This window comes from Capricornis sumatraensis, chromosome 2 (genome assembly GCF_032405125.1).
Source record: "Capricornis sumatraensis isolate serow.1 chromosome 2, serow.2, whole genome shotgun sequence".
Classification (NCBI taxonomy): Eukaryota; Metazoa; Chordata; class Mammalia; order Artiodactyla; family Bovidae; genus Capricornis; species Capricornis sumatraensis.
In genome coordinates, this window is record NC_091070.1 from 218,032,700 (window position 1) to 218,056,438 (window position 23,739).

The 23,739-nt window shown below is 49.8% G+C and overlaps 1 protein-coding gene across 1 annotated transcript in view; it reads left to right on the plus strand.

The window, feature by feature from the left end:
* Positions 1-345: 345 nt before the first annotated feature.
* UBE2F (ubiquitin conjugating enzyme E2 F (putative)) overlaps positions 346-23,739 on the plus strand; it is a 45,724-nt gene continuing 22,330 nt past the window's right edge. Inside the window, exons 1-4 of the mRNA XM_068964556.1 lie at positions 346-454; positions 5,094-5,227; positions 14,484-14,513; positions 18,392-18,457. Of these exons, the coding sequence (XP_068820657.1) occupies positions 5,110-5,227; positions 14,484-14,513; positions 18,392-18,457 (214 nt within the window). The 5' untranslated portion in view covers positions 346-454; positions 5,094-5,109. The remainder of the gene's footprint in view (positions 455-5,093; positions 5,228-14,483; positions 14,514-18,391; positions 18,458-23,739) is intronic.

Below are 23,739 nucleotides of genomic sequence, written 5' to 3' on the forward strand. Positions count from 1 at the left end.
ATCCGGAGCCGCAGGCCCAGACCCAACACGGGACCAAATGAATGGAGGTAGGAACACAGCTCTGGGTCCCAGGAGCTCTGGCGCGCAGGCTCAGGAACTGACTGGGCGACCCGCCCCCCTGTCGCCACTGGCCAATCAGCGAGGGCCGCAAAATCAGTGCCCGCCCCTCAGCCAATGAGCGAGGCCCCATCGGCCGCAGTGCACACTGCTGTTCGTGTGTCAGGCTCCAAATAAAGTTTTTCAGGCCTTTGAATTTTTTTTTTAAAGCGCCCGCTGCAGTCGCCGCCGTCGCCGCCGCCGCCTCGGGCGAGAGCGGCCGAGTCCCCGCCCCGCCACTTCCGGTCCCGCCGTCCGGAGCCGGTGCTGGCTGTGAGGGGCCGCGTCTCGCTGCCACCGGCCGGCTGGGGCATGGTGTTGGGCGCCGGGCCCGCCTCGCCTGTCTCGGGGTGCCCAGGTGAGAAGAGCGCGGCCCTGCGGCGGGCGGCCGGCGGCCGCAGGAGGGTGGCTTGGCTCCCTCGGCGCCGGTGCACCCGGCGGGCGGGCGGCCGCGGGGCCGCCCAAGGCCGCGCCGCTCCTCTCCTCCCGGCCGGGCGCTGTCGGGGGCCGGAGGGCCGGCGGGCGCCGCGGGGCGCGGGCTGGGGAGTGCGGGGCCGCGGCGCTGGCGGCCTCGGGGCTCCACGGACAAGCCTGCCGAGCCCGGGCTTTGGGGGCACGCCGCGGCCCCCCTCTCTCGCCCGCCGTCTCGGGGGGGAAGCTGCGAGCCTCATTGTCCGCGAGGAAACGCAGCGCCCAGCGGGCTCAAGGTCACCGGTCCAAAGTAGCTGGAGGCGGCGGGACTCGGACGCGGGCAGCCGGACTCCCGACGTCCTGGGGAATCGGGCTAGGCCAGGGAGTTGGGGGGCGCCCCTGAGGGTGCGGAGTAGCCGGGCGCCTGCCTCGCCGGCGTGCCTGCGGCTTCCCACTTGGGGCGACTGTGGCCGGTTTGGAGGGTCTTCCCGGGGCAGAGGATGAGGGGAGGATATCTTGGACCCATCCCTAAGGCCGCTGGGTCCCGGCTGCTGTGGAGCCTTGGGTGTGGCCCTCCCCTCCCCGGGTCTCGGTTCCCTCATCTGTCATACGCGGGATCGGGCCCGCCCCTCTGCCCTCCCCCCCAGCTCCCGAGTCGGGTCGGGGCGGTTTCGGAGTGGCGGGAGAAGGCTTCTTGGAGGAGGTGCAGGAATCTGCTGCATAGTCATCGGTTATCCGAAGGAAGAAGCGGGATGAGGTGGTGAGGGGAGGCAGGGCATCCAGACCGGGATGTCAGATTGAGCAGAAGCTTCCAGAAATGAGCGAGGTGTCGCTGAGGAACAGGGAGGAGGCCCAGCTACCTTGTACGGAGGGTTCCAGGCCGGTAAGGGGATGAGGCAGGGGAGGGGCCCATGTGGGGGAGATGTTCCAAGAACCACCAGCAGGTTAACTGGTACGGGGCTTGAGGACCTCCACCTGGACAAACTGCCCCTCGGGTAGTAGGCAGGGCAGGGGGAGGCCGTTTTATCGCTCCGGATAAAAGGGTTGGGCTCCAAAGGTTATCAGGCAGCCAACCACTAAGCCAGGTGGGTGGGTTCCTTGGGCCCTGGCCTTCCGAAGGAGGAGGATGCGGTGTGGACCTTTTTATGTCCTGATCTGGGTCCCTTTTTGACTGTGGAGTTGGTTGACCCCTAGTGACATGCAGTTCCATCTTTTACACTCAGATTGGGACTCTGCCAAGGCAGGAAGAATTCTAGCTAAGGAGTACCCCACCCCAGGAGCTGACTGGCCCTTGCTGTACAGGTGGCCTGGCCTGATTTTGCCACTGCAGGCCAGAATGCTGAGTAAATACTTCTTGATGGTGAGCCTAGTAAACAGCACAGGGGCTTCCCTGGTGGCTCAGTGGTAAAGACAATGCCCGCAATGCAGGAGACTCAGGTTCGATCACTGGGTTGGGAGGATCCCCTGGAGAAGGAAATGGCAACCCACTGCAGTATTCTTGCCTTGAGAAGTCCCGTGGACAGAGGAGCCTGACCAGTACAGTCGCTGGGGTTCCTAAAGAGTCAAATACAACTTAGCAACTAAACCGCAGTAAGTAGCACATAAAAATCTTTGAACAGTTGCAATAAAGTCCTACCCAGAGGAAGAACTTAAATGGGCCAGTTACAGCTTAAGGAATTTAGAGACTGAGTGTGCTATTCGGTGTAATTGATTTGTTACTGAAAATGCTGCCATGGTCAAAGTGTAATTTTTTGTAAAGGGAAATTTTAGTTTTAAACCAGGTCTTCAAAGGGTGAAACATATTGACGAAGGAAAAGAGAATTCTGAAGCAAACCACAGGTGTTCAGTTAACCTGACAGCTTGAATAATTTATTTTCATTCATATCTCTTTGCACAGAGTTAAATTAACAGCTATGGAACATGCCCAAGTTAGACCTTTGGTTTATCCCTAAAGTGTTGTATGAAAATGGTGCAGATGATGGAGAAATAGCTGTTCATTATATAATTAGATTTCTTAGAATGTTCAGAATATGTTTTGTCTTCTTTGGAAAAACAGGACATCACAGTTTTTATATCTTGCTTAATCAGAGCCCAGTGTCTTTTACTAATGGTCACAAACTTGTTGAATATCGAAAACCAGGAATCTGACTCTAAATGGAATTGCGTATGGGACATACTCTGCCCACAGAGAAGAATTTAGTGTGCGGGTAGGAGTGTGAGATGATTAAGCAGAGTCCATAGGCTGAGCGACACAGAAACATCTTGGTGTGAGCCTTTTGTGTGTCAGTCGGTCCTGCCGGATGCTCTGAGCAGCCCCTTCAGTGCAGGTCTGCAGGGAGCTGGGTGTGGGCCAGTCGTGTGCCCTGGGACCCACTCTTCCACTGGGCTCTTTATTATGACTTTCCTAGGGTACTGCCCACCGAACTCTGTTTACACAGGCTGTGCTTTTATTGTTTGCCATGTTTGTGTTACCAAGGTCAGCTAGAGTTTAAAAACCAAGTGGACTTTGTGACAGACGGAGATCTTGGCGCATCATCAGGCCACCCTGTCGATGTGGCAAGACTGATGTCCTCAAGTCTGGGTGCCTGGCAGTGGGTTTGGTCAGGAGGCTGACACTGCTTTGGGATCCAGATCTGCTTGAGGGAGTAATGACAGGCTCCCTGGAGTGGGCCTGGGGGAGGTGGGGGGTGACCAGGAGCCCCAGGCTGTAGATGGTGCTGCTGTCCCTGGTAGCTTGTGGGCTAGAGCCCACAGATATTCCTGACGCCACCCCAGCCCTCCCTCGTGAGATTGCTTTGTAAGCTGAAGCGATAGTCCCCCACCCTGGGTGAAGCTGAGATGTGAGTTAAACGGTTATATCCTCTCTGTAGGTCCACCTGAGGAGACGGCATGGTATAGTGGGAATAAGGAAACTAGTGATGGCTTGGTATCACATTTTGACAATTTTATCGAGGTACAGTGGAAGTCCACTACACTGTACGTGTTTAAATCATATGATTTGATCAGTCTTGATGTGTGTATATAGCTCTGGAACCATCACCACCTTCAGGATAGAAACATCCCCATCATCTACTTGGGGGAAACCAGTGTTGCTATGGTGACCTCTTCTAGAACCTGAGTGGCCCCACAGGATCCAGATCCCAGGGCCCAGCTGTTCCAGAATCCACATCCATGAAAAAGTGGGAGTGAGGGGAAGGGGTCCTTCCCAGAGCTGGTATTCTAGGAGCTCATGAGTGCTGATGTGTAATAGAACTGTCTCTTGAAGCATTGAGACCAGTGGTTTCTAAAGGGATTAGGTGAGTGATAGGTCCTGTGTAATTCAGAAGAGCATATTCAATATATTGTGTTGATAATAGAAAATCTTACAGTCTTTGTGGGGTGGGGAGATACACAGATGATGATGTGAAAAGTGAGGGACTGGATTAAACTGGCTCAAGATATTACTTAAGTGTTCGTCGCTCAGTCATGCCCGACTCTTTGTGACCCCATGGACTGCAGCCTACTAGGCTCCTGTGTCCATGAGATTTTCCAGGCAAGGATACTGGAGTGAGTTGCCATATCCTTCTCCAAAAGATACCACTTTTGGAGGGAGAGAGTTATTCTTATAGTTTGGCTTTCAGGGTCTTGGCCCCAAACTAAGTTCTTTCCTTACATAGGTTTAAATTTTTAATCTGGAAATTCTGGATCATTTTCTCTTGGAAATGATCAGAGTGATATTGCAAGGAAATGATATTAAAACAACAAAGGAAATTATGAAAATACTGAGCTGGTGATCAGTTTTTGTCCCCAGTCAGAAGTTCCAGGATTCCTCTGCAACTGGTAAAGCGTGCAGGAGGAGTCAGGCGGCCCGTCAGGAACGGCAATTTGTGTACATAAGGAAGGCGATGCTGGAGGACAGTTGTGTCTGTAAACACTGCTGACACTTAAGTCCTTCCTCCCAAGTAGTCAGGTGCATCACCCGTGCTTGGTTTTTATTGTCCTTCCCAGTGAGCTGTCCGGGAGGGAACCTGAAACACAAGTGGCCTGGAAGCAGCCAAGTGAAAAGGATCTAGTCTGGGGCATTAATTATAACTTGATGAAGTTGCTGTTGCCTTCCAGTGTGAGTACAGCACAACGTACACAAATGTGAAAATGCCACACCCTTATCAAAGGAGGGAAGAAAGCATTGCGGTGCTCCCTCCTCACCAGGGGCGGACACTCCCCTCGGTCTGCGATGGGCCAGACACTGGGGCCACACCCTCAGAGGCACGGTCCTCGCAGCAGGGGAGGGCAGTGAACAGTGCTGGGCCCGTGTGGAACCTGTCAGTGGAGGCTGCCCTAGACATGAGCTCAACGCCCCAGGGCCTACTGCTCAGTGAGTGTTAAATGCTTGGCTCTCCTTTTAAATTTTTCATTTATACTTAAAAAAATTAGATTTAGAGAGGCATAGAGATTACCCAGATTCATTATGGAGGAATGCAGTCTTGTTAATCTGTCTTACATGCTACATTTTTCTACAACTGAATTATGGGAAAAAATTAAAAATCACCTTACATCATTGTCTCAGTGTCTGGAGATGGGTGCTTAACCTGCCTTTGGCCTTTCAGGAAAAAGACAGCAGTGATGCTGACGCTGGCAAGCAAGCTGAAGCGGGATGATGGTCTCAAAGGGTCCCGGGCGTCAGCCACAGCCTCTGACTCCACTCGGCGGGTGTCTGTGAGGGACAGGCTGCTTGTTAAAGGTAAGGGCCACCCGGTGAGCTGTGTTTATATCCCACAACAAAACGGTATCTGGCACGTGGCTCTTTGGGGTTATGAAGCAGCCTGTTGCTGCTAAATAGAAATACTTGTTTGAAAATATTTTTAAATATGATTTCTCATCACTTGCAACAGAAGGACTTTGCACTGTGCACACACTGTAGGAATGCCGATGGCAGGAAAATGGTATTAGAACTGTGGTGTATCTTACGTACTCGGCGTGTTCTCTGCAGGGGCCACCAGAGTGCTCGTGGAAGGAGTAAGGCGCCAGGGACAGCAGACCCATGACTGGTCTCAGTGATGTCTTAGGTGTTGCGGGGGCGGCCCTTCTCCTGGACTCCTCGGCCCCAGAGGATCTCACTCATCCTTAGAGGGAGGGTAATTTCTTAGGGTCCTTCTCTCATTCAAATCACAGCCTTAGGAGAGCCTTGTGCAAAATTGATTTTCTTCACAGAATTAATAAAGGTGACCTAGAGCTGTGTAGTGTTGGAGAAGGGTTATGTAGTGTGGGGGGGATGTGTGTGTGGATGGATATGTATGTGTGTGTGAGAAACTTGTGTGGTTAGTGACTGAACAGAGTTGCAACTCTTGAGTGCAAAAGGCAGTTTCCCAGGATCATGAGACCCACAGAAGAAGAAGAAACGGTTTCTTCTTTGAAGGACCTTATAGCTGGCAGCACTTTTCTACTTTGAGACACATGTTTACATTTTGTAAGTGTGAGGCTCCAGGAAGCACAGAGTGTTAAGGAACTTGTTAGAACCGCCTGATTCATTTTGCATTAGGTGGACACCGTGGGGGTTCCTGGCGTTTGCATGTCCAGGAACAGATCTGATCAGGGAGACCTGGCATGCGTGAGTGCTCCGTGCTGGGCCTTCTCGGAAACAAAGCACCGCTGAGCCTGTGAATAGAGGCGTCGGGTTCAGGGAGATAGGTGGTGCCCTCGTCCCTGCTTTCTCTCTGCCTCTGAGTCCTGACTGAGCTCTGGCTCTCCCAGACTGGGGGATGATGGGCTAAAGATGGAGTAAGGATCGTTTTTGACATTTTGATAGTACTTGCTGTGTCAGGGAGTGCGTGGACTGCAGTTTGTCACAATGCAGGAAGTTTACCCTGTGGGAACCGAGGGTGGGGCCTGGCTGTAGCCCCTTACTTGGAAGGCCTGGTAAGACTTTCCTGGCTGCTGGCTCTAGGGTTCCATCCACAGAGGAAGCCGGGAGCCAGACAAACAAGCCAGGGAGGGGGTTTGATGCTTGAGGTTATGGTCCTTCAAGGGGAGGGTGTTCTAATGCCAGGGAGTTGATATGAGGGGGGTTGTAGCTGAGCAGTTGTGGGTGGGCACTGGCACAGTAGACGATGCCACCTTCTTTCCACCTCCTCCTCATGGCTGACGGCAGCTGCTGTCCACTGAGCACTTGGGGCCAGGCCCTCTGTTGGGGACTTTGTAGGGCAGTGCTTGTTTGACTTTCGCTAAGCCTTGCCAGGTGAGTGGTTCAGTTTACAACTGGAGCTAAGGTTTAGAGGGGTTCAAAAACTTGCCCAGGTTTCAGCTTTATTGTAGCAAGACAGCCAGACCCACATTTTGGGGTAGGGCAGGCATTTGGGGAGCAGACCTTGCAAGCAGAACCTGAAGGAGCAGAACAGAAGTGCCAGTCCACAGAAAAGAGAATTCAGGGGGGCACAAAGTCTCCACCACACCTCCTCCTGCTCAGGGATTCCCTTGGGAACCCTCAGGTGACTCCAGGGCCTGACACAGCCCAAGGGAGCCCATTGAGGCCCATAGCACTGGACTCTGCCCCAGGTCCTAGGACAGGAGATGTCTTTGGCTGGGTTGACAGGCTGGGTTGAGGTCCTTTCATGTGAGCCTCATCAGGGAGAGGTGCGGAACGTCCTCGTGAGGCCACCAGTTCATTCTCCCAGAAACACTGGGGGTTATTAGGGTTCTGGGCCCCAAAGCACTTGCAGTTGATGGGTGTTTGTGCAGCAGAGCTCAGAGTAACGTGGCCCTCGTGTGATCTGCTCTCTCCCTCAGTCTCGGGGGGCAGCCAGGCCAGGGCGGGCCAGGCTGACTGAGTGGTGAGTAGTTTGGGCTTCTGATGGGGGGTAGGTGGAGAGGAAGGGTGGGCCTGTCCTGAGAGGGGAAGCTGTGGCAAGAGGTGCCTGATAAAGAACTCTCTGAAGGGTGATGATTGCTTGGTCCACACCTGAAGCACTGCTTCTCCTGGTTAGATGTGGCCACAGCCTTCATTCTGGGGATTTCTGATGGTGGAAGTGAAGTCTGGGGGAGTCCATGGCTCCTGTGGGCCTGGTGAGGCCCTTGGAGGGGTGATAATTGCAAAAGTCCCTTCTAGGTGAAACTCCTCTTTTGGGGCTTGGAAAAAAGTAGGTTGGTTGTCTGCGTTCAGCAGGATTGCTGCAGTCCGGACAGTCACCCAGGGCTGTGGCTTTGCTTCTGGCTCGTGTGAAAGTGATACTCGTGAGGATTAATAAGTTGTGGAAAGCGTGTTAATGTGTCTGTGGGACTCAGTAGTATGTGCTGCGTTCCTGGAAGTGGGGAGTTTGGTGTGCCATGAAGTTATTAAAGGGTGAGCCCTCTGGAGGGTGGTGGAGCAAGCAGGAGCAGGGGGAGGGAGAGCTCTGATGAAGGCCCCAGGACAGACAAGGGCCTGTCCGTCTGCTCCTGCTCCTGCCTGACCAGTGAGATGGTCAGGCCTTCCTGCTCTGTGTCAACCAGTCTGGCCCGAGGCAAGGGCTCTGTGCAGCTTATGGTTCCTGGAGGGATTGAGAAAGGAAGGCCGTCTGCTGTCAGCCCTCACTGAGAGGGCATCTGGGCCGTGTACCCCATATCCCAGAGGAGAGACCACAGACGCTTCCAGGCAAAAATATTTTTTTAGCTGGTCTGTTGTCGTGCTTGGATGACCTTACACGGTAGGGGATCTTGCTTGGTGCAGATGGCTGTGGGGTTAACATGGGAGGTTGGAGGTTGACAGGGACACTCGTCCCCAGTGGTGAGGGCCAGTGGTGGCTGCACAACTGAAGAATTGTGGGCCTGGTTCAGAAGGTGACAGGTGTAGCCGGCTGTCCCTGGAAGCACCGGGGCCTGCCTTGGAGCAGCTGGCCAGCATGAGGCCTCTGTCATGCTGGCCCCTGGGCCACACCAGCTTTTCATTTGCACCCCTCAGGTCACCCTCAGGGACATCCTCCAGTCTGGAACTGGAGAGGTGCTTGCGACAGCAGTCCCTGAGGTAGCGCAGTTGAGTGTTTCTGGGCAAAGACTGTCTTTCCTGAGTCCTGGGGAGCTGGGATGCTGGGGGGAGAGTGTTGGGTCTGCATTTCCTGCTGGCCCCAGCTCAGGTCTGGGCCTGGCTGGGGGCCGTCCCCTGTGTCCTCAGCCACAGGGCGGGGCGCTGCTTTCTGATGGGCCTTTGTGGCTCCATTAGTTCTGAGTCTGATGATGCCCCCACCTCTCAGGAAAGCCTCTGGGCAGAATGGCCTACTTTCTTGTCTTTCTGAAGCTTACTTCTCACATAATGGGAACACGTCAGTTTGTCTCCCTGTCCTTTGACTTATTCTCTTGACAAAGATTTTAGTGCCCGGTGTGTGCCAGCCACCTGTTAGTGACCCCTGAAGACCTCTAGGGGCTCCAGGCAGGCTGGTCGGAAGCGTTTGCTAGATGTGGAGATTTGGAGTTGAGCTGACTGAGTTCAGGGCCAGGTCTGGAGTCGGGAACTGCAGGGACTGACTCTGCAGCCTTCGTCCCCTCAGCCCCTCAGCCCCTGTGCCCCATGTGGCCGCTGGTGTTCTTGTTGCCATGGCTGTGGCGGCTCTCTGTGCTCTTGGCCTGGCTTGCCGAGCCCAGGGGCCTAGCTGCCCACATGTGTGGGCTTTCCAACATCCAAGGTGCAGGTGTCCCCACAAGGGGCCACGTGTGGCCTCCCTGGTTGAGCGCTTCTGTGCCACCGAAGCAGTCCAGCGCTGTGGTGGTGTAGGAGGGCTCTGGTCCAGGGCGCTTCCTGGAAGAATGGGCGAGAGAGAAGCATTTGTTGTTCTCCAGAGCTTTTCTGTCCTTGCCAGCCCTGCCCAGGACTGAGGTGGGCTCGGGGTTGGCTGGCCATGCTGGCAGAGTGTTCAGAGCATTTAGCAGCATGTGAAGTTGTGGGCTATGTGTTACAAAATGTGTTTAAAAAAAAACTAGGGCAGTGGCCCAGAGAGGAGGAGCCCTACTAACATGGGGTAAGGTGGTGGCCCATGGCTCCCCTTTAATGCTTTCTTACAGGGTTTTAAGCACCAGTGAAACCGCCTGGGAATGTGGCAGCCCCCTTGGGCTTGCCAAATAGCCCCAAATAGCCCTGGATCTGGGGGAGGTGGGGCCGGTGGGAGTGGGGGGGATCTGTGCAAGAGGAGTGAGGGTTCCAGTCAGCTTTGTCTGCTCATGCTGAGAGTGGGTGGTCGGATGGCGTGGGGCTCCACCCCCATCCAGAGCAGTCTCTGCTGCAGACTCTGCTGGTTTTCAGGGTTACATCCTTGCTGCCCCAGAGTGTGGTATGGCCCTGACTCCTCTCCTGTGGGCCTGCTTTCTGCAGTGTGCTGCTGGAGGGCCCTTAGACTGAGTGGAAGTGGCTTGGTGGGGGCTTGGCCTCAGCTGTAGCAGTGCCATCTCTGGGAGTGGGATGATGCCCTTGGGGCAGGTGTCTGCCCATAAGGGCACTGTTCGTGAACACTGGCAGTGCAGAAGAGGCACTTAAGGCGTAAAGACAGACAAGAAGCTAAGAGATAAAGTCCTAGATTGAGAAACCTAAGAAATATGGGTGATCGAGGTAAGAAGAGGTAATCAAGTCATCTGGGCAGCAGCTGCCAGACCTGCCTGGGTCAGAGGGCACAGCTGTCCTGTCTGGGTTTCTTGACAGGAACTGGCTCCTGCCCAGAACCATTGGCACTTGTGATTGGGCTTGGTCTTAGTCAGCTCAGGCTACCATGATAGAACACCACGGACGTGGGGTTGGGGGGCCTGGACACGGGGAAGGCCAAGGCCAGGGCATTGGCAGATTCAGTTCCTAGGGAGGGCTTCCTGGCTTGTAAGGGCCCTGATCTTATCATGAGGGCCCCACCCACATGACCTCATTTCACCCTAATTACATCCCAGAGGCCCCACCTTATACCATCACGTGAGTTTAGGGCTTCAACGTATGAATGTGGGCAGGGGACTCAGCTCAGCCCACTACACCTTGGGAATGGCTTGGTCGCCAGCTGTGTGAGGAAGGAGGCTCCTGACACCTCAGGGCGTCCGCGCTGCGCTGCCGCTCTGCTGGAAGTGTGCTTGTTTGGTGGGCATTTCCCAGACACCCCATGTGTGCCAAGCTCAGGCCCAGGGACTAGGGTCCCAGGGCCGGATTGGAATGTACAGCCCCCACCGTAGACAACATGCAGGTTCCAGGGGCGGGCAGTGCGGAAGCAGCTGGAGCACTGTTGTGAGCAGCCCACAGCAGGAGGGGGGTCCATGCTGTGTGGGGGCCGTTGTGGTAATGGGTGGATTTTATAATCTGACATTTCAGGGCAGTTGTGCTTCAAGTGGGCTCTGTGGTTTGGTCTTTAGTTAGAAAGGAAAAGAGTCTAATTTCTTAGGAGGAAGTTGTGCAGCCACTTAATTGTGCAAGGTGCCAGGTATCTCTCCAAAGGCTGGGCTGGTGAGCCAGAGAGGTGTTGGCATCTTTGGAATAGGCAAGACTCTGGCAGTTTAAAAATATCTAACTTCTTGGTACCTTCCAGGTGGGGGTAGTGAGTGTCCTTCAAGCAGGGCAGGACTGCTGCTCTGCCGAGAGGCCTTTCAGGCGTGTAAAGCAGATCGCTCGTTTCTTTGGTCATAGCCTTTTTGTATGTGAATTCTGAGTTAATTGGACTTCCCTGCTTGCTCAGTGGTAAAGAATCCGCCTTCAGTGCAGGAAACTCAGGTTCAATCCCTACATTGGAAAGATCCCTTGGAGAAGGAAATGGCAACTCGTACCAGTATTCTTGCCTGAGAAATTGCATGGACAGAGGAGCCTGGTGGGTTACAGTCCATGGGGTTGAAACAGAGTTGGACACAACCTAGAGGCTCAGCACTTTCTGAGTTAATTGCTGTTGCTGTTAGTGAATTACTGTTTGCCCTCATTGGAAGTGTACAGGTGTCATTTGTGACCCCTCCCTGAGAGGAACACTACGTTGTAGTTCATTTATCTTCTGTACTGGGCTGGACCAAAGTGTCCAGCTTCTTTAATGAAACCCTTCTGCCTCTAAGGTCATATTTCTTGCACACACTGGTTCTTGGACCAGAGGCCCTGACTGTGGTTGTGGTCATCACTGGACTGGGTCTGGGGGCTGCCCTCCCTGGCCCTCTTCTTCCTTCCCTGAGGGAGTTACACTGAATGGGGAAGTGCAGCCATAACACTCTTCTTCGGAGTTTGAGTCTAGACCACGATGTGAAACTATTAAATCCGCCTATGAAAATAGCTGTGTGTAGATGTTTTAGCTTGGCAGAATAGCCTACAGCGGCTTCCTACAGTTGGAGAGAATAATAAGATTCAGTGGCCTTGGCCCCACCCAGGCTTTTCAGTGTAATTGGTCCGGATGAGGGGGCGAAGGGTTGCTCAGCAGGTACTAGATTGTGGGGATGGTTGCACAGCTCCAAATTTTACTAAGAGTTGCTGAACTGTACACTTGAGGTTGGTCTGTTTACACTACGTGGATTGTACGCCCTTGATGATTGTGTGCAGTCAGGGCGGAGAATCCCTGCCCCGCATGCGGCGTCCTTGGCCAAGAGCCTCTCGTCCCCCCAACCCCATCCCTGTGTGCAGGGTCTGTTCTGTTGCTCGGTCAACACAATGCCCTGGTCAGCGCCTCTCTGCCCTTCTGCGCCCAGACCTCACCTCTTCCCTGTTCCTTGGTGCCAGCCTGTCTTCTCAAGTATTTCCCTTCTGTCATGTGGCCCCCTTTCACGTCCTCTGGGCATGTCTTCTGTTTCATTGGGCTTTTGTAAAACTGACAACCAGAGCTCTTATGACAGCAGCCAGAATAAGCGTGCCAGAGAAAACCGGGTCCCAGGGGGCAGCTCGGTCTCTCCAAAGGGCCCTCAAGAAGGGTTTCTTATAAATTCTTGTCAACCAAAAGCTAATAATATAATAAATATATAAATATTATTTGCCTTAAAGCCATATAGGTTTCATTATATGGATGATGTTTATTTAGAAGTGATTAATATACATAACTCATTTGGTCAGATGTGCGCTTTTGTGATAAAATGAATGCCCTGTGTGCACCGCTGGAGCAGGCCCTTGACCCCGGCCTGGTCAGAAGGCCCGTGTGAGCCGCGCCAGAGCATTCCTTTGCCCAGTGCCCCGCTCTGTGGAAGGCCTGGAGGGGGAACCTGTCCCTTCTCCAGGGGGTCTTCCTGACCCAGGAATCAAAACCAGGGTCTCCTGCATTGCAGGCCGATTCGTTACCAGCTGAGTTCCCAGGGAAGCCCATGGCAGGGCCAGAGTGCACCAATCAGAAAGGAAGGTCCTCAGGGTCCTGATAAGGATGGTGCTAATGAACCGTAGAGGATCAGCATCATTTTGTTTTAAGTGTGTATGTTCTCATGCACCACAGCACAGGACTGCCCGGAGGATAGACCTCAGGCTTGCATGTGATCCCAGACTGCCCTTGTTTCGTTTCTTGGCTCCTCCCTCCCCTGCCCCACCTCACTTTCCTGGTTACCTATCCCAAATGCCTGGACCCCAGAGCTAATACGTCTAGTGGGCCAACTGTCTCTACCCAGATTGTCAACTAGCTGAAACCAGAGGCCTGGCTCTTCCCTAAACCCTCAGGCTCAGAATGAGATGGTTGGATGACATCACCGACTCAGTGGACATGAATGTGAGTAAACTCCAGAGACGGTGAAGGACAGGAAAGTCTGGCGTGCTGCGGTCCATGGGGTCACAAAGACTCAGACATGGCTTAGCAGCTGAAGAGGTCTTCCCACGAATGCACGCAACTCTGCAATCATCGGGGCCCCTCCCTCCCCCCCCCGTCCCCTCCCACCTCCTCACTTGAAGGAGTTATTTGCTCCTTCGTGTTTCGTAGTCTGGTTTCCATCTTCCCACTTACCTTCCTGCTGGTTTGGATGCACTCCACAGGGTCTGACCCACATCCCGGGCTCTCCCTCGGGCCTCAACCCCCACCTTCCACCGGACCAGTGTGCCCTCTCTGCTGAATCGCTCCTGCACTTCCGCTGGTGGCTGTCCCTGCTCCTGTCCTCTGCTTTCTGCCAGAGGCCTTTCTTCTTGCCAGCCTCTCCCCTCTGTGGGCCTCATGCTCTCAGGTGGCATGGCTGCAGGGGCTCCCAGCCCTAGTCATGAGCCCAGACTTCACTCGCTCTGTCCCACCTCCGTCGCGCTCCCCCTCAGTGGCCCCCAGCCGCGCCCCCACAGTTGGCCCATCCTTCCATCCGCCTCACTTCGGGCCTGCTAGCTCTCCCTGCCTGTCAGGAGCACCCACCTCACAGGTGCCCTGGCCCCCACTTTGCCCTTTCTAAAGCTGTGCCTTTGAGGGAAAGCTTCAGATATGTCAGGAGCACAGGCTCCTTGCCTGGCTTGCCTGCCCGGTTGGTGGGGGCTTTGCAGCTTCATCCTGGCTGAGCGGTGCTGGGCCTGAGCGCCAAGTGCATGCCTGATGGAGAGCGCCAGAGGAGAGCGCTGGGGCTGAGGAGCGTCGCCTCAAGAGGAGGCTCCCTTGGGCATCGGCGCACCCACAGATGGCGGGGCCAGCGCACGGCCCGGCGGGAGGCAGAGCGTCTTCTATTACTGGAAAACTTCGAGCGCAAACTGGGCGAGCCCTCACGGGAAGACGAATCTGGAAAAACTGGAAGAGGCAGAGTTATAAATATAAATCAGATTTTGAGGGCAGTAGTTCCACTACTTGGGGGAACGAGATTTTCAAAGCTGCTTCAGTGACTGTTTACCCATAGGTAATTTCTGTTAATTTTGAATAATTCTCATTTGTACTAAAGTAAAATTTCAAAGGCCCTTGACTGCACTTGGTGGCATCCTGCAAGTCAGTGTGTATTTGAAAGCAACTTCATGGCTTAAAGTCTAAGTGTCAGACCCAAGTGTAGATTTTGGTTAATTCATTTTTTTTTTCTTTCAGTGTTTTGGAGGGGATTGTCAATTTAAAGCAGGTGATTTTATGTGGAGTAATTAGCTAATATTAACAGTAATCTCTTTGTTTCCACAGAGGTTGCAGAACTTGAAGCTAATTTACCTTGTAAGTATAGCATCCCCAACCAAACATTAAATGCTATAAAGTAAATTGCATGGAGAAGCTTGTTTTATGTTTTAATAACTCTACATAGCAAAAAGCCTATTTAATATGTGTATTAGGAATAAGCATGCATTTTGGGCAAACAGGTAGCGGGGTTTTTTCAAGGCCCTGGGAAGGAGAAGGGAGCCAACAGCACCCCCCTCCTTACTGCCGCAGGAACTCGTTGGGTAGGGCTCGTTTGTCCTGCACACATTCCGTCCCATGTCCCCTTCCGTGAAGAGGCACGTGAATCAGTGATGGACAGCCCTGTTTTTGTTAGTGATGGTACCAGCATTTTGATCCGGAAAGTGCTTATTTGTGAGTGGCCCTGGTGCCCAAGGCTGGACAGCTGTGCTGCCTTTATGTCTCCAGGTCCCCTCCCTTTGCTTGGTGCTTCCCGCCCGACACATGGGCCTGACTGAGGGCCTGGCTCATGAGCAGGCTTGCCCACCCAGTGTTCACTCCTGCAATACATGTCCTTGATGCCTTCCCAAGCCCTTAATGGTGTGCAAGACCATCAGAGTCTGAAGGCTTTGACCACTGTAGTGGTTTTTGGAATTAGAACTTTTTATCATTACACTTGGTTAAGGCGGAGGACTTTTACGACTTCAGTGAAATATTACGTGGGTCTCCTAGTCTGGGCAGATGCTCGGGAGACCTTGATACAGAGGCCTGTCTCACACAGGGTGAGAGATGGCCTTCTCCAGCCCCACCGAAAGTTGGAAAGATCCTTGTGGGGTGCAGTGCTTCAGTGGTTGTGCAACCAGTATGTAAGGGTTAGTACATACTCCTTGAAAAATTCTTTTAAATATATAACATTTATATATGAGTATAGTGGGTTGTGCTAAAATATATTTCTTAGTGTTGGTCAAGAATGTCTTAAAAGTGGCTGGACTGCTTGACTTCAAAGTTTCTTTCCAGGCAGAACAAGAAGGAAATACTTTGGGACTCTGTGAAGAGGCTATCTTTCTACCTACGGAGTATTTGTGCATGGTTTGCTGCAAGCGCCCCAGGAGGCCAGGCAGACAGCGGCGTGTGGGCAGGGCAGGGAGCAGGGCGGTGAGCTCCTGAGGCGGGGCGGCTGGGCCACACTGCGCCCACTCTGTCCTTCCCCTGTGCCTTTCAGGCCATGTAAGAATCTAGGAAAATCCAATTAAAGAGGAAAACGACGTGGTCCTTCTGTTCTCAGCCCCCATCATGTCTTCCCACTAGCCCCCAGCTCGAACATATATACTCATGCAGACATTTAATTAAAGACCGTAAAAACCCCAGAGATTGTCGGTTAGTAACCCATATAGTTCAGCTTTATCTAAAAGGTTAGTTTGAAAACAATAAAACTATCATTGGCTTTCAAACCAGGATTTTAACTGTGTATCTTAGGTTTGAAAAAGGCGTGACCTATCTCCCCAGGCCGTACAGATGTGGTGTCAGGTTAAACAAACTACATGCTGCGTGCTTCTCTCCTCTCCGTCTTCCTACCTGCTTTCCCAGTCTTAGTGGATATAGTATAAATCAGTTTATACAGACAGCCGGGCTTTCCACAAGTTCATGGCTCATTCTAAAGAGGAAACAAGAAGCCATGAAAGAACAGATCTTTCCTGTCTAATTCATAATCTTTCTAAAATATTAAGGCAAACAAAATAACTTGCCATAGAGCAATGCTGCTTAGAAATTATTCAGAACTAGTTTGGAACTCTGTACCTGCAAGTTTATAGAGGTTTCTCTGTTTGCAAAAAATAAAAAACATCTCTTTCAATTAGATGGAAATACTGTGAAAGTCTTAGCCTATGTCTACATACAGAGAAAAAGCTTAATTCTGGAGTTTCAGTAGTTAATGGTTTGCCGTTCCCTTCTCCAGTTTAATAAAGTCCCTGCTGCTGCTGCTGCTGCTGCTGCTACTGCTACTGCTACTGCTAAGTCGCTTCAGTCGTGTCCGACTCTGTGCGACCCCATAGACGCAGGCTCCCCCGTCCCTGGGAAATTCCAGGCAAGAACACTGGAGTGGGTTGCCATTTCCTTCTCCAGTGCATGAAAGTGAAAGTGAAGTCGCTCAGTCGTGTCCGACCCTTAGCGACCCCATGGACTGCAGCCCACCAGGCCCCTCTGTCCACGGGATTTTCCAGGCACGAGTACTGGAGTGGGTTGCCATTGCCTTCTCCAATAAAGCCCCTACACTGAACTAAAACAAAAACCTGACTTTAACGCTTTGCTGCCATTGTAGGAGCTTAGACTTCTCTCCAGCTTTAAAAAGACTTGGTTCTTTTTAGGAGTTTTACTGTTTTTTTTTTTTTTTTTTCCTTTTAACCCATCTTGATGATTTCTTTATTCTTGGTGGGTCAGTCTCTATTAGAGGGATTGATGTCTATATCTGTCCCTTTATTAAATGAGAATATGAAGGATTAAAGACAAATGGATGGTGCCAACTTTATTTAATTAATGAAGCATTCCCCATACCCTTGTCATATGTTTTTGTTACATATATTTCACTAGAAAAATGGCATTTATCTTTTCAAGTTGAATTAGGAAAAACAAAACCCATTTAAACTACCGCGCATGGTACAAATGTGTGTCTTGGATGAAAAACTTGGATTCTTCAGTCCCTGATTTCTTTGTTTCAAAAACAAAGAAAATGACAGTGTGATCTCTGAGACCCTGTCCTGCTTTTCTAGACTAGGTTACCTTTCACTCTGCATTGATTTTTCTGAAGGATTGGTCAAAAAAAATGCCCACAAACAGTTCTGCGTGTTGCTGTGTGTCATATCTGGCATGTTCATGGAGTAATGAAATGAGGCATAAACTAGTTTTAATTTGGGAGCTAAACTTCCTTCTGTTTGATAACCTGCGTGGTCTAGGCCGGTCACTGAACCTCTCTGGGCCTTCGCGTCATCTTTCACAGTCAGTGATGTCAGACTAGATGGTCCCTAAGGCTGTGTCCCAGGCTAAAGTAGAATCTTTCTCTTTTGGATGAAAATTCATACCAGTGAAACTAGGCAGATATTTTCAGTACGACTTGTAAAAAATTGTCAGTAGACGACTCAAGGAATTTAGCATAATATTTTCCAGGTTTATAAAATACAATTTTTACCTATATTCCCTCCATCTTCCTTCTTTATTTAATCCCTTGGGTATTTGCTCTTCTTGTGTGTCATTTGTTTGAAGGCGGCAGATGTCGGCTGTGGCCACCTTACCCTGTCCGCCTCACCGCAGCAGCGCTCTCCGGGGGGCTCGCCACAGGGTCTCCTAATCCAGACCCTTCTGGTGCGGCTCACGTGGGCCGAGTGTCACCATCTGAGTCAGCTGAGCCTCATTCTACCAGCAAACCAAGCGGAGTTACCGGTTGGGTTGTGAGGATGTTAGGGAAAAATAAAAGAATGCCGTGGCCTGGGTGTGCACTTCCTCAGCTGGCACAGTTCTTTGTAACTTCTGTGTGCCCTGGTGGGTACAGACCAGAGTGTGGCCTGGGCTCTTTTCCTGGTTTTTCTATGTTTAGCTTGCCTTTACCCACATACATTAATCTTCCTGAGGTGTGACTTCTCAAAGTAAAGTAGCACCAGTCTTGACATTAATGGAAAGAACTCTGTTTTTAGGAACCATTTAAAGGGTGAAAGACAACATGGTCAATTTGGAATTAACTAATAAAAACCTGTAAGGAGGAAAACACAATACAGGTATCAGTGGTTTGCAATGTGAGCACACTGGCACGATTATTACCAAACAAATAGAGGAAATCTACTGGTTTAGCCTGTCAGCGCCTCAGCAGCATTAAACTTTCCATGTATTTCGAGGTTCGCCTCAATGTAAGGCCTACCGCTAGCCTTCCTGACGAGCTGTTTCTTTTGCAGGTACGTGTAAAGTGCATTTTCCTGATCCAAACAAGCTTCATTGCTTTCAGCTAACTGTCACCCCAGGTAATATTCTTATATGTGTAAGTGTTGAAGTGATTTTCAGACAGCAAATTCTAAAGATTTTCCAAGTCTATAATCTTTGGTTTGATTTGTCCTCTAACTTGTTGTAAGTTATAACAGCAGTGAGCATTCCAGAGGCAGAGGAGATGCATGCCGCGTGGTCAGATAAAGCATCGTGAAGTGCTCTGAGACGTGCGGCACGTGCTCCAGGAACTGGTGCCGGCTTTAACAGCGTGAGGGAGAAACCATGGAGGCTGCTGGCGCGGAGTGTGGAGCACGGGCTCCGAGGCCGTGACTGCGCCCAGACCCTGCTCTGCCCACTTGCAGCAGCGCAGCCATGTCCAAATTGCTCAGTAACCTCTCCCAGCTGCAGCCCACCCAGCTGCAAAGCGGGGATCAAGTAGAACCTGTCTCCTGGGACACTTGTGAGGATTAAGTAGATAATGTGTGTGAAGCACTTGAGCCCAGGTCTCGCAGAGGAAACTAGCAGATACCCAGCTGTCCTCATTAGCACTGATAGGTGTCCAAGCCGGTAGATGTTTCTCCTTGGTCATACTGAGCAGCTGGAGAGAGGGTGTGGGTCTTTCCTAGTTACGGTGCAGTTGGGGGAGTACAGCTTCCAACACTGCAGCCCACGAGAGTTCATGCTGACGGGGCGTTGTGCCATGGCGGGCTGGCTGAGGAGAGGAGAGAGCAGGGCAGAGAGAATTAAGCAAGAGGAAGGAGTGCTGTGGAGGAGGTAGAGGGCGGTGTTTTAGTTGGGAGGTGGAAGGCAAGTGGGAAACTGGGAATCATGAGTCACTAGCTAATTAAACAGTGGAGAATGCAGAGTTTCAGCGGGTGATAATGAGCCCACAAATAAGCCCTCGCGTTGTCTGCCTGCAGGTAGGATGGGAGGTGATGTGTGGCAACAGGAGAAACCCTGCTTTCAACATGTGCTTGAATCTTTAAAACCTCACGTGATCTGTGTGGTGCCTCCACGGGCGGCTCTGGAACGTATCCATGAGTTCACTCTGCTGCCATCTACATTCTCTAAGTTGAGCGAGCCCCAGGGCAGAGGTCCTAGCACCAGGACGCTGTCATCAGAAATGGACCTGACCTCCAGAGAGGACTTTTACCTGTGAAGTGAGGGAGGCTCTAACATCCCTTGGCCGCCTTCACAAAGATGTCACAGGTTTGCTGTGTTTAGCAAGAGGTACTCAGCACACTCTAATGTTTCCTGGAGGCCAGAGGGCACTGTTATGAACATCACTGTCACTGTTAAGCACTGCAAGGTATTTTCAGAAATGACTGTGGTGATTAAGATTGGTTCTCTGTCTACTAAGTAGTCTCACTCTTGTGTGTTTGTAGTGAAAATATTTTCTTCCCTCTGCCTTTTTAAGCATTTTCAGTGGCTCTCATGGATTCGGCTATTCTGCCCAAGCTTGGGCTTTGTGGTTCTCAGCTCTTGAGAGACCTTGTTTGCTTTGCAGGCTTGTTGCTCTCTTACATGTGTCGAGTCCAACCTCTGGATAAGTGTTTCCTTTTCTTTTTTCCTTCTTTTTTCAACTGAATGTTTTTACTGAATGACGTGAACCTTCTCACTAAGGTTATGTCTCTGACACCATCTTTGATGTTCTTATTATTCTTGGAACTGTAGCACAACTGTTACAGTTTTTGTGTTCACTCTTCCATCAGGTAAAAAAGTAACCTGTGCTTTGGTGCCTGTAATTGCCTGGTGGTTGAGTGCTCATGTCTGTGGACGTGCGCACGTGGAGCTGTGTGTGGTGTGCTCGTGTTTTGTGGTGTCGCTGGGGCAGGAAGCTGCTATTTCTCTTGCCCTGGATTATTTAGAGAAGCATCACAGGCATCTGCCAACCCCAGAAGCTTACCCAGAGTCCTGGTTTTTTATAAAAACTTTTTGGAGTCAGTCTTTAGTATTGAAGAGAAACTATATACAGATAGGCCCGAGTAGTAACAGTGTTTTAACAGTGTATAGAACAGGTGGTTTTGAAACGGGCTCGTTTTGGCCAGTGATCTTGGGGATGAAAACTAAATAAGGCGCAGGATCTGGATATTTAGGTGGTCAGGGGGGAAGAGTTGCATCTGCATTTGAAGCTCAAGTCTCTTCTTCTTCTGGCTCTTGGCAAGATAGTCTCTGTTTGTACTTGGTACAATTTTTATTGTTTAGTTTGTTTTGGGAATATCCCTCATGCTTGGGAGTAAATGCACTCTTCAGAGAAAAGATGGAAATGTGATTAGGTGATGGAAGAAAGGAAAAGAACCAAATTTGGAAGAAAAAAAATCTCCATATTAACTCACAAAACAAGAAACAATACTAGAAAGGAAAATGAAACAAAGCAAAAATCTAAAGACTGGCTGAAATACCCCCTGGTGTCGTCTGTGAAGTCAGAGGGATGGTTTGAAAAACTGGGCCTACTGGCTTGTGGAGGTCCCCCAGCCTGCTCCCACTGTGGAATGGAGACTTGTAGGCAGAGGGGACCATAGACAGTTTTTATTTCAAGTTTTACTTTTTAAATAAATTTTACTGAAGTATAAAATTATTAACAATAAAGTGTGCTAATTTGAACTGCAGAGCACAATTAGTTTTGCAAAATAGACACGTACCCTTGTGTAACCATAATCCTAGTAAAGATTTTGCAGCGTTCCCGAAGTCCCTTTCTTCCTCTTTGCAGTCAATTCCTCACCCCTGCTACCTACCCAAAATTGCTTTCTGGTTTCTCTTATTGTAGTCCTTAAGTTCCTTGAGTTTTTGAATTTCATTTAAGTGGAATCATTCTATGTACTCTTAGTGGCTTCTTTCTTGTTACATGTTTTTAAATTCATATGTGTTGTTGTGGGTAGCAGTATTTGTTGTATGAATATGATGAATATAGTTATTTTCATATTGATGGGCATTTTAATTCTTTCCAACCTTTGGCTATTATGAGCAAGACTGCTCTTGGCATTTTCACACCTTCCCAATTTGCTCAGAATGTCTTCTTATCAGCCTGCCGGTGTCTGTGGGATCTGTCCTGACATCCCTTTCCCTTGCTCATGTTAGCTTGTGGTTTATCCAGTTTATTCTTTTGGAAAGAGAAAGCATTTGTTTTTCTGAGTTGTCTACCCATTTTATTGATTTCTGCTCTTTATTATTTCCTTCCTTATACTTAGGGTTTAAATTGCTTTTCTTTTTCTACCTTCTTAAGGTGGAAATGTAGATTGATTTTAAAAAGTTCTTTAAAAGCAATGTTGATTGAGGTATAAGTTACATTATTTTACTTGGCACAATGCTTTTGAGTTTCACCTGTGTGTATTTTGTGTCTTTTTACTGATGGGTTTTATTCTGTCGTATGGGTGTATACCAGTATTTATACCAGGTTATTGATGAACCTTTGTGCTGTTTCCACTTTGGGGCCATCATGCGTAAAAGCTGCTGTAAACCTTTGTGTGCAGGTCATCATTTGCCAGTGGGTTTTTTTTTAATTTTTACAATGTTGTGTTGGTTTCTACCATTAAACAGTGCAAATCAGCCATAATTACACTTACATCCCCTGCCTCCCCCCACCCCTCCAGGTCATCACAGATCACCAGATGGGGCTGCCTGTGCTACACAGCGTCTTCTCACCAGCCATCCATCTTGTCCCTGATAGCGTATATATGCTGATGCTGCTTTCCCCGTCTGTCCCACTCTCTCCCTCCGTTCTCTGCATCTGCGTCTTTCCTGCAGATAGGTTCATTGATATTATTTTTCTAGATTCCATACATATGCATCAATATATTGTATTTGTTTTTCTCTTTCTGACTTACTTCACTCTATATAACAGGCCCTAGGTTCCTCCACCTCACTGGAACTCAGGTTCATTCATTTTACGGCTGAGTAATACTCCCTTGAATATATGCACCGCAGCTTCTTTACCACTCATCTGTCAGTGAGCATCTAGATTGCGTCCATGTCCTGGCTGTTTAAACAGTGCTGCTGTGAACATGGGGGTGCATGTGTCTTTTTCAGGTACGGTTTTCCTCAGAGTATATGCCCAGTAGTGGGGTTGCTGGGTCATATGATAGATTTATTCCTAGTTTTGTAAGGAATCTCCATACTGTTTTCCATAATGGCTGTATCAGTTTACACTCCCACCAACAGTCCCCTTTTCTCCACAGCCTCTCCAGCATTTATTATTGGTAGATTTTTTTGATGATGGCCAATACTGACTGGTGTGAGGTGATACCTCGTTGTAGTTTTGATTTGCGTGTCTCTAATAATTAGTGATGATAAGAATAAGTTTAGCTTTATGAAATACTGGCATACTGTTTTCCAAAAAGAAAGTGCGTGGCATTCCTGCTAGCAATGAATGAGAATTCCAGTCACCCTACCTTCTTGCCGACAGCTGGTATCATCACTTTTTTCAATTTTAGCCACTCCAGTGTGTGTGTATCTCATTGGGACTTTGATTTGCATTTTCCTGATGATCAAAGATATTGAGCATCTTTTCCTGAGCTTGTTTGCTCTGTTTATGTCTCCTTTGTTCAAATATTTTACCCATTTAAAAATTGGATTGCTTGTCTCATTATTGAGTTGTGAGATTTATGTACCTGGGTTCAGTTCAGTTCAGTTACTCAGTTGTGTTCGACTCTTTACGACCCCGTGGACTGTAGCACACCAGGCTTCCCTGTCCATCACCAACTCCAAGAGCTTGCTCAGACTCATGTCCATCGAGACGGTGATGCCATCCAACAATCTCATCCTCTGGGTATATGTTTTTTATTAGATATGTGGGAGTTTTTTTAAATGGTGAATAATATCCTTTTTTAAAAATTGTTACATATGATAAAAGTTCTGATTAGGGAATTACATAGATATATTGTAAATCTTGTATATTTAGGTATATATTCACCTAAATGTGTTTTAAATGTGTTGATTATCAGATTAGTCATGTTTTCTTAATTTGAACATATAATTTATAAAAAGCTCCCTAACTGATGAGTTTGATAATAAAAGTGCACCCTACACTGAGTCGTGAAATTTAAATTATCTATTACCCCGTGATGTTGTGTTCTTATTTATTCTTAGCTTTGTTTCGCAGCTTTGGAGTTACAGAAGGAAAAGCTTCTAAATGTGAAATAAAGTAAGAGCCCAGTTTCTCAGCAGAGAAGTACGGTTAGTAAGCCTGAGACATAGGTTTGGTCCCACACGTGAATATTTTGGAGCAACATTTAAATGATCATGAACATGTTTAAAGGCATGAAAATGGATGAGAGCACTGAAGCAGACCTCTGGCTTGACCACCATCCTGGTCTCCTGGTAG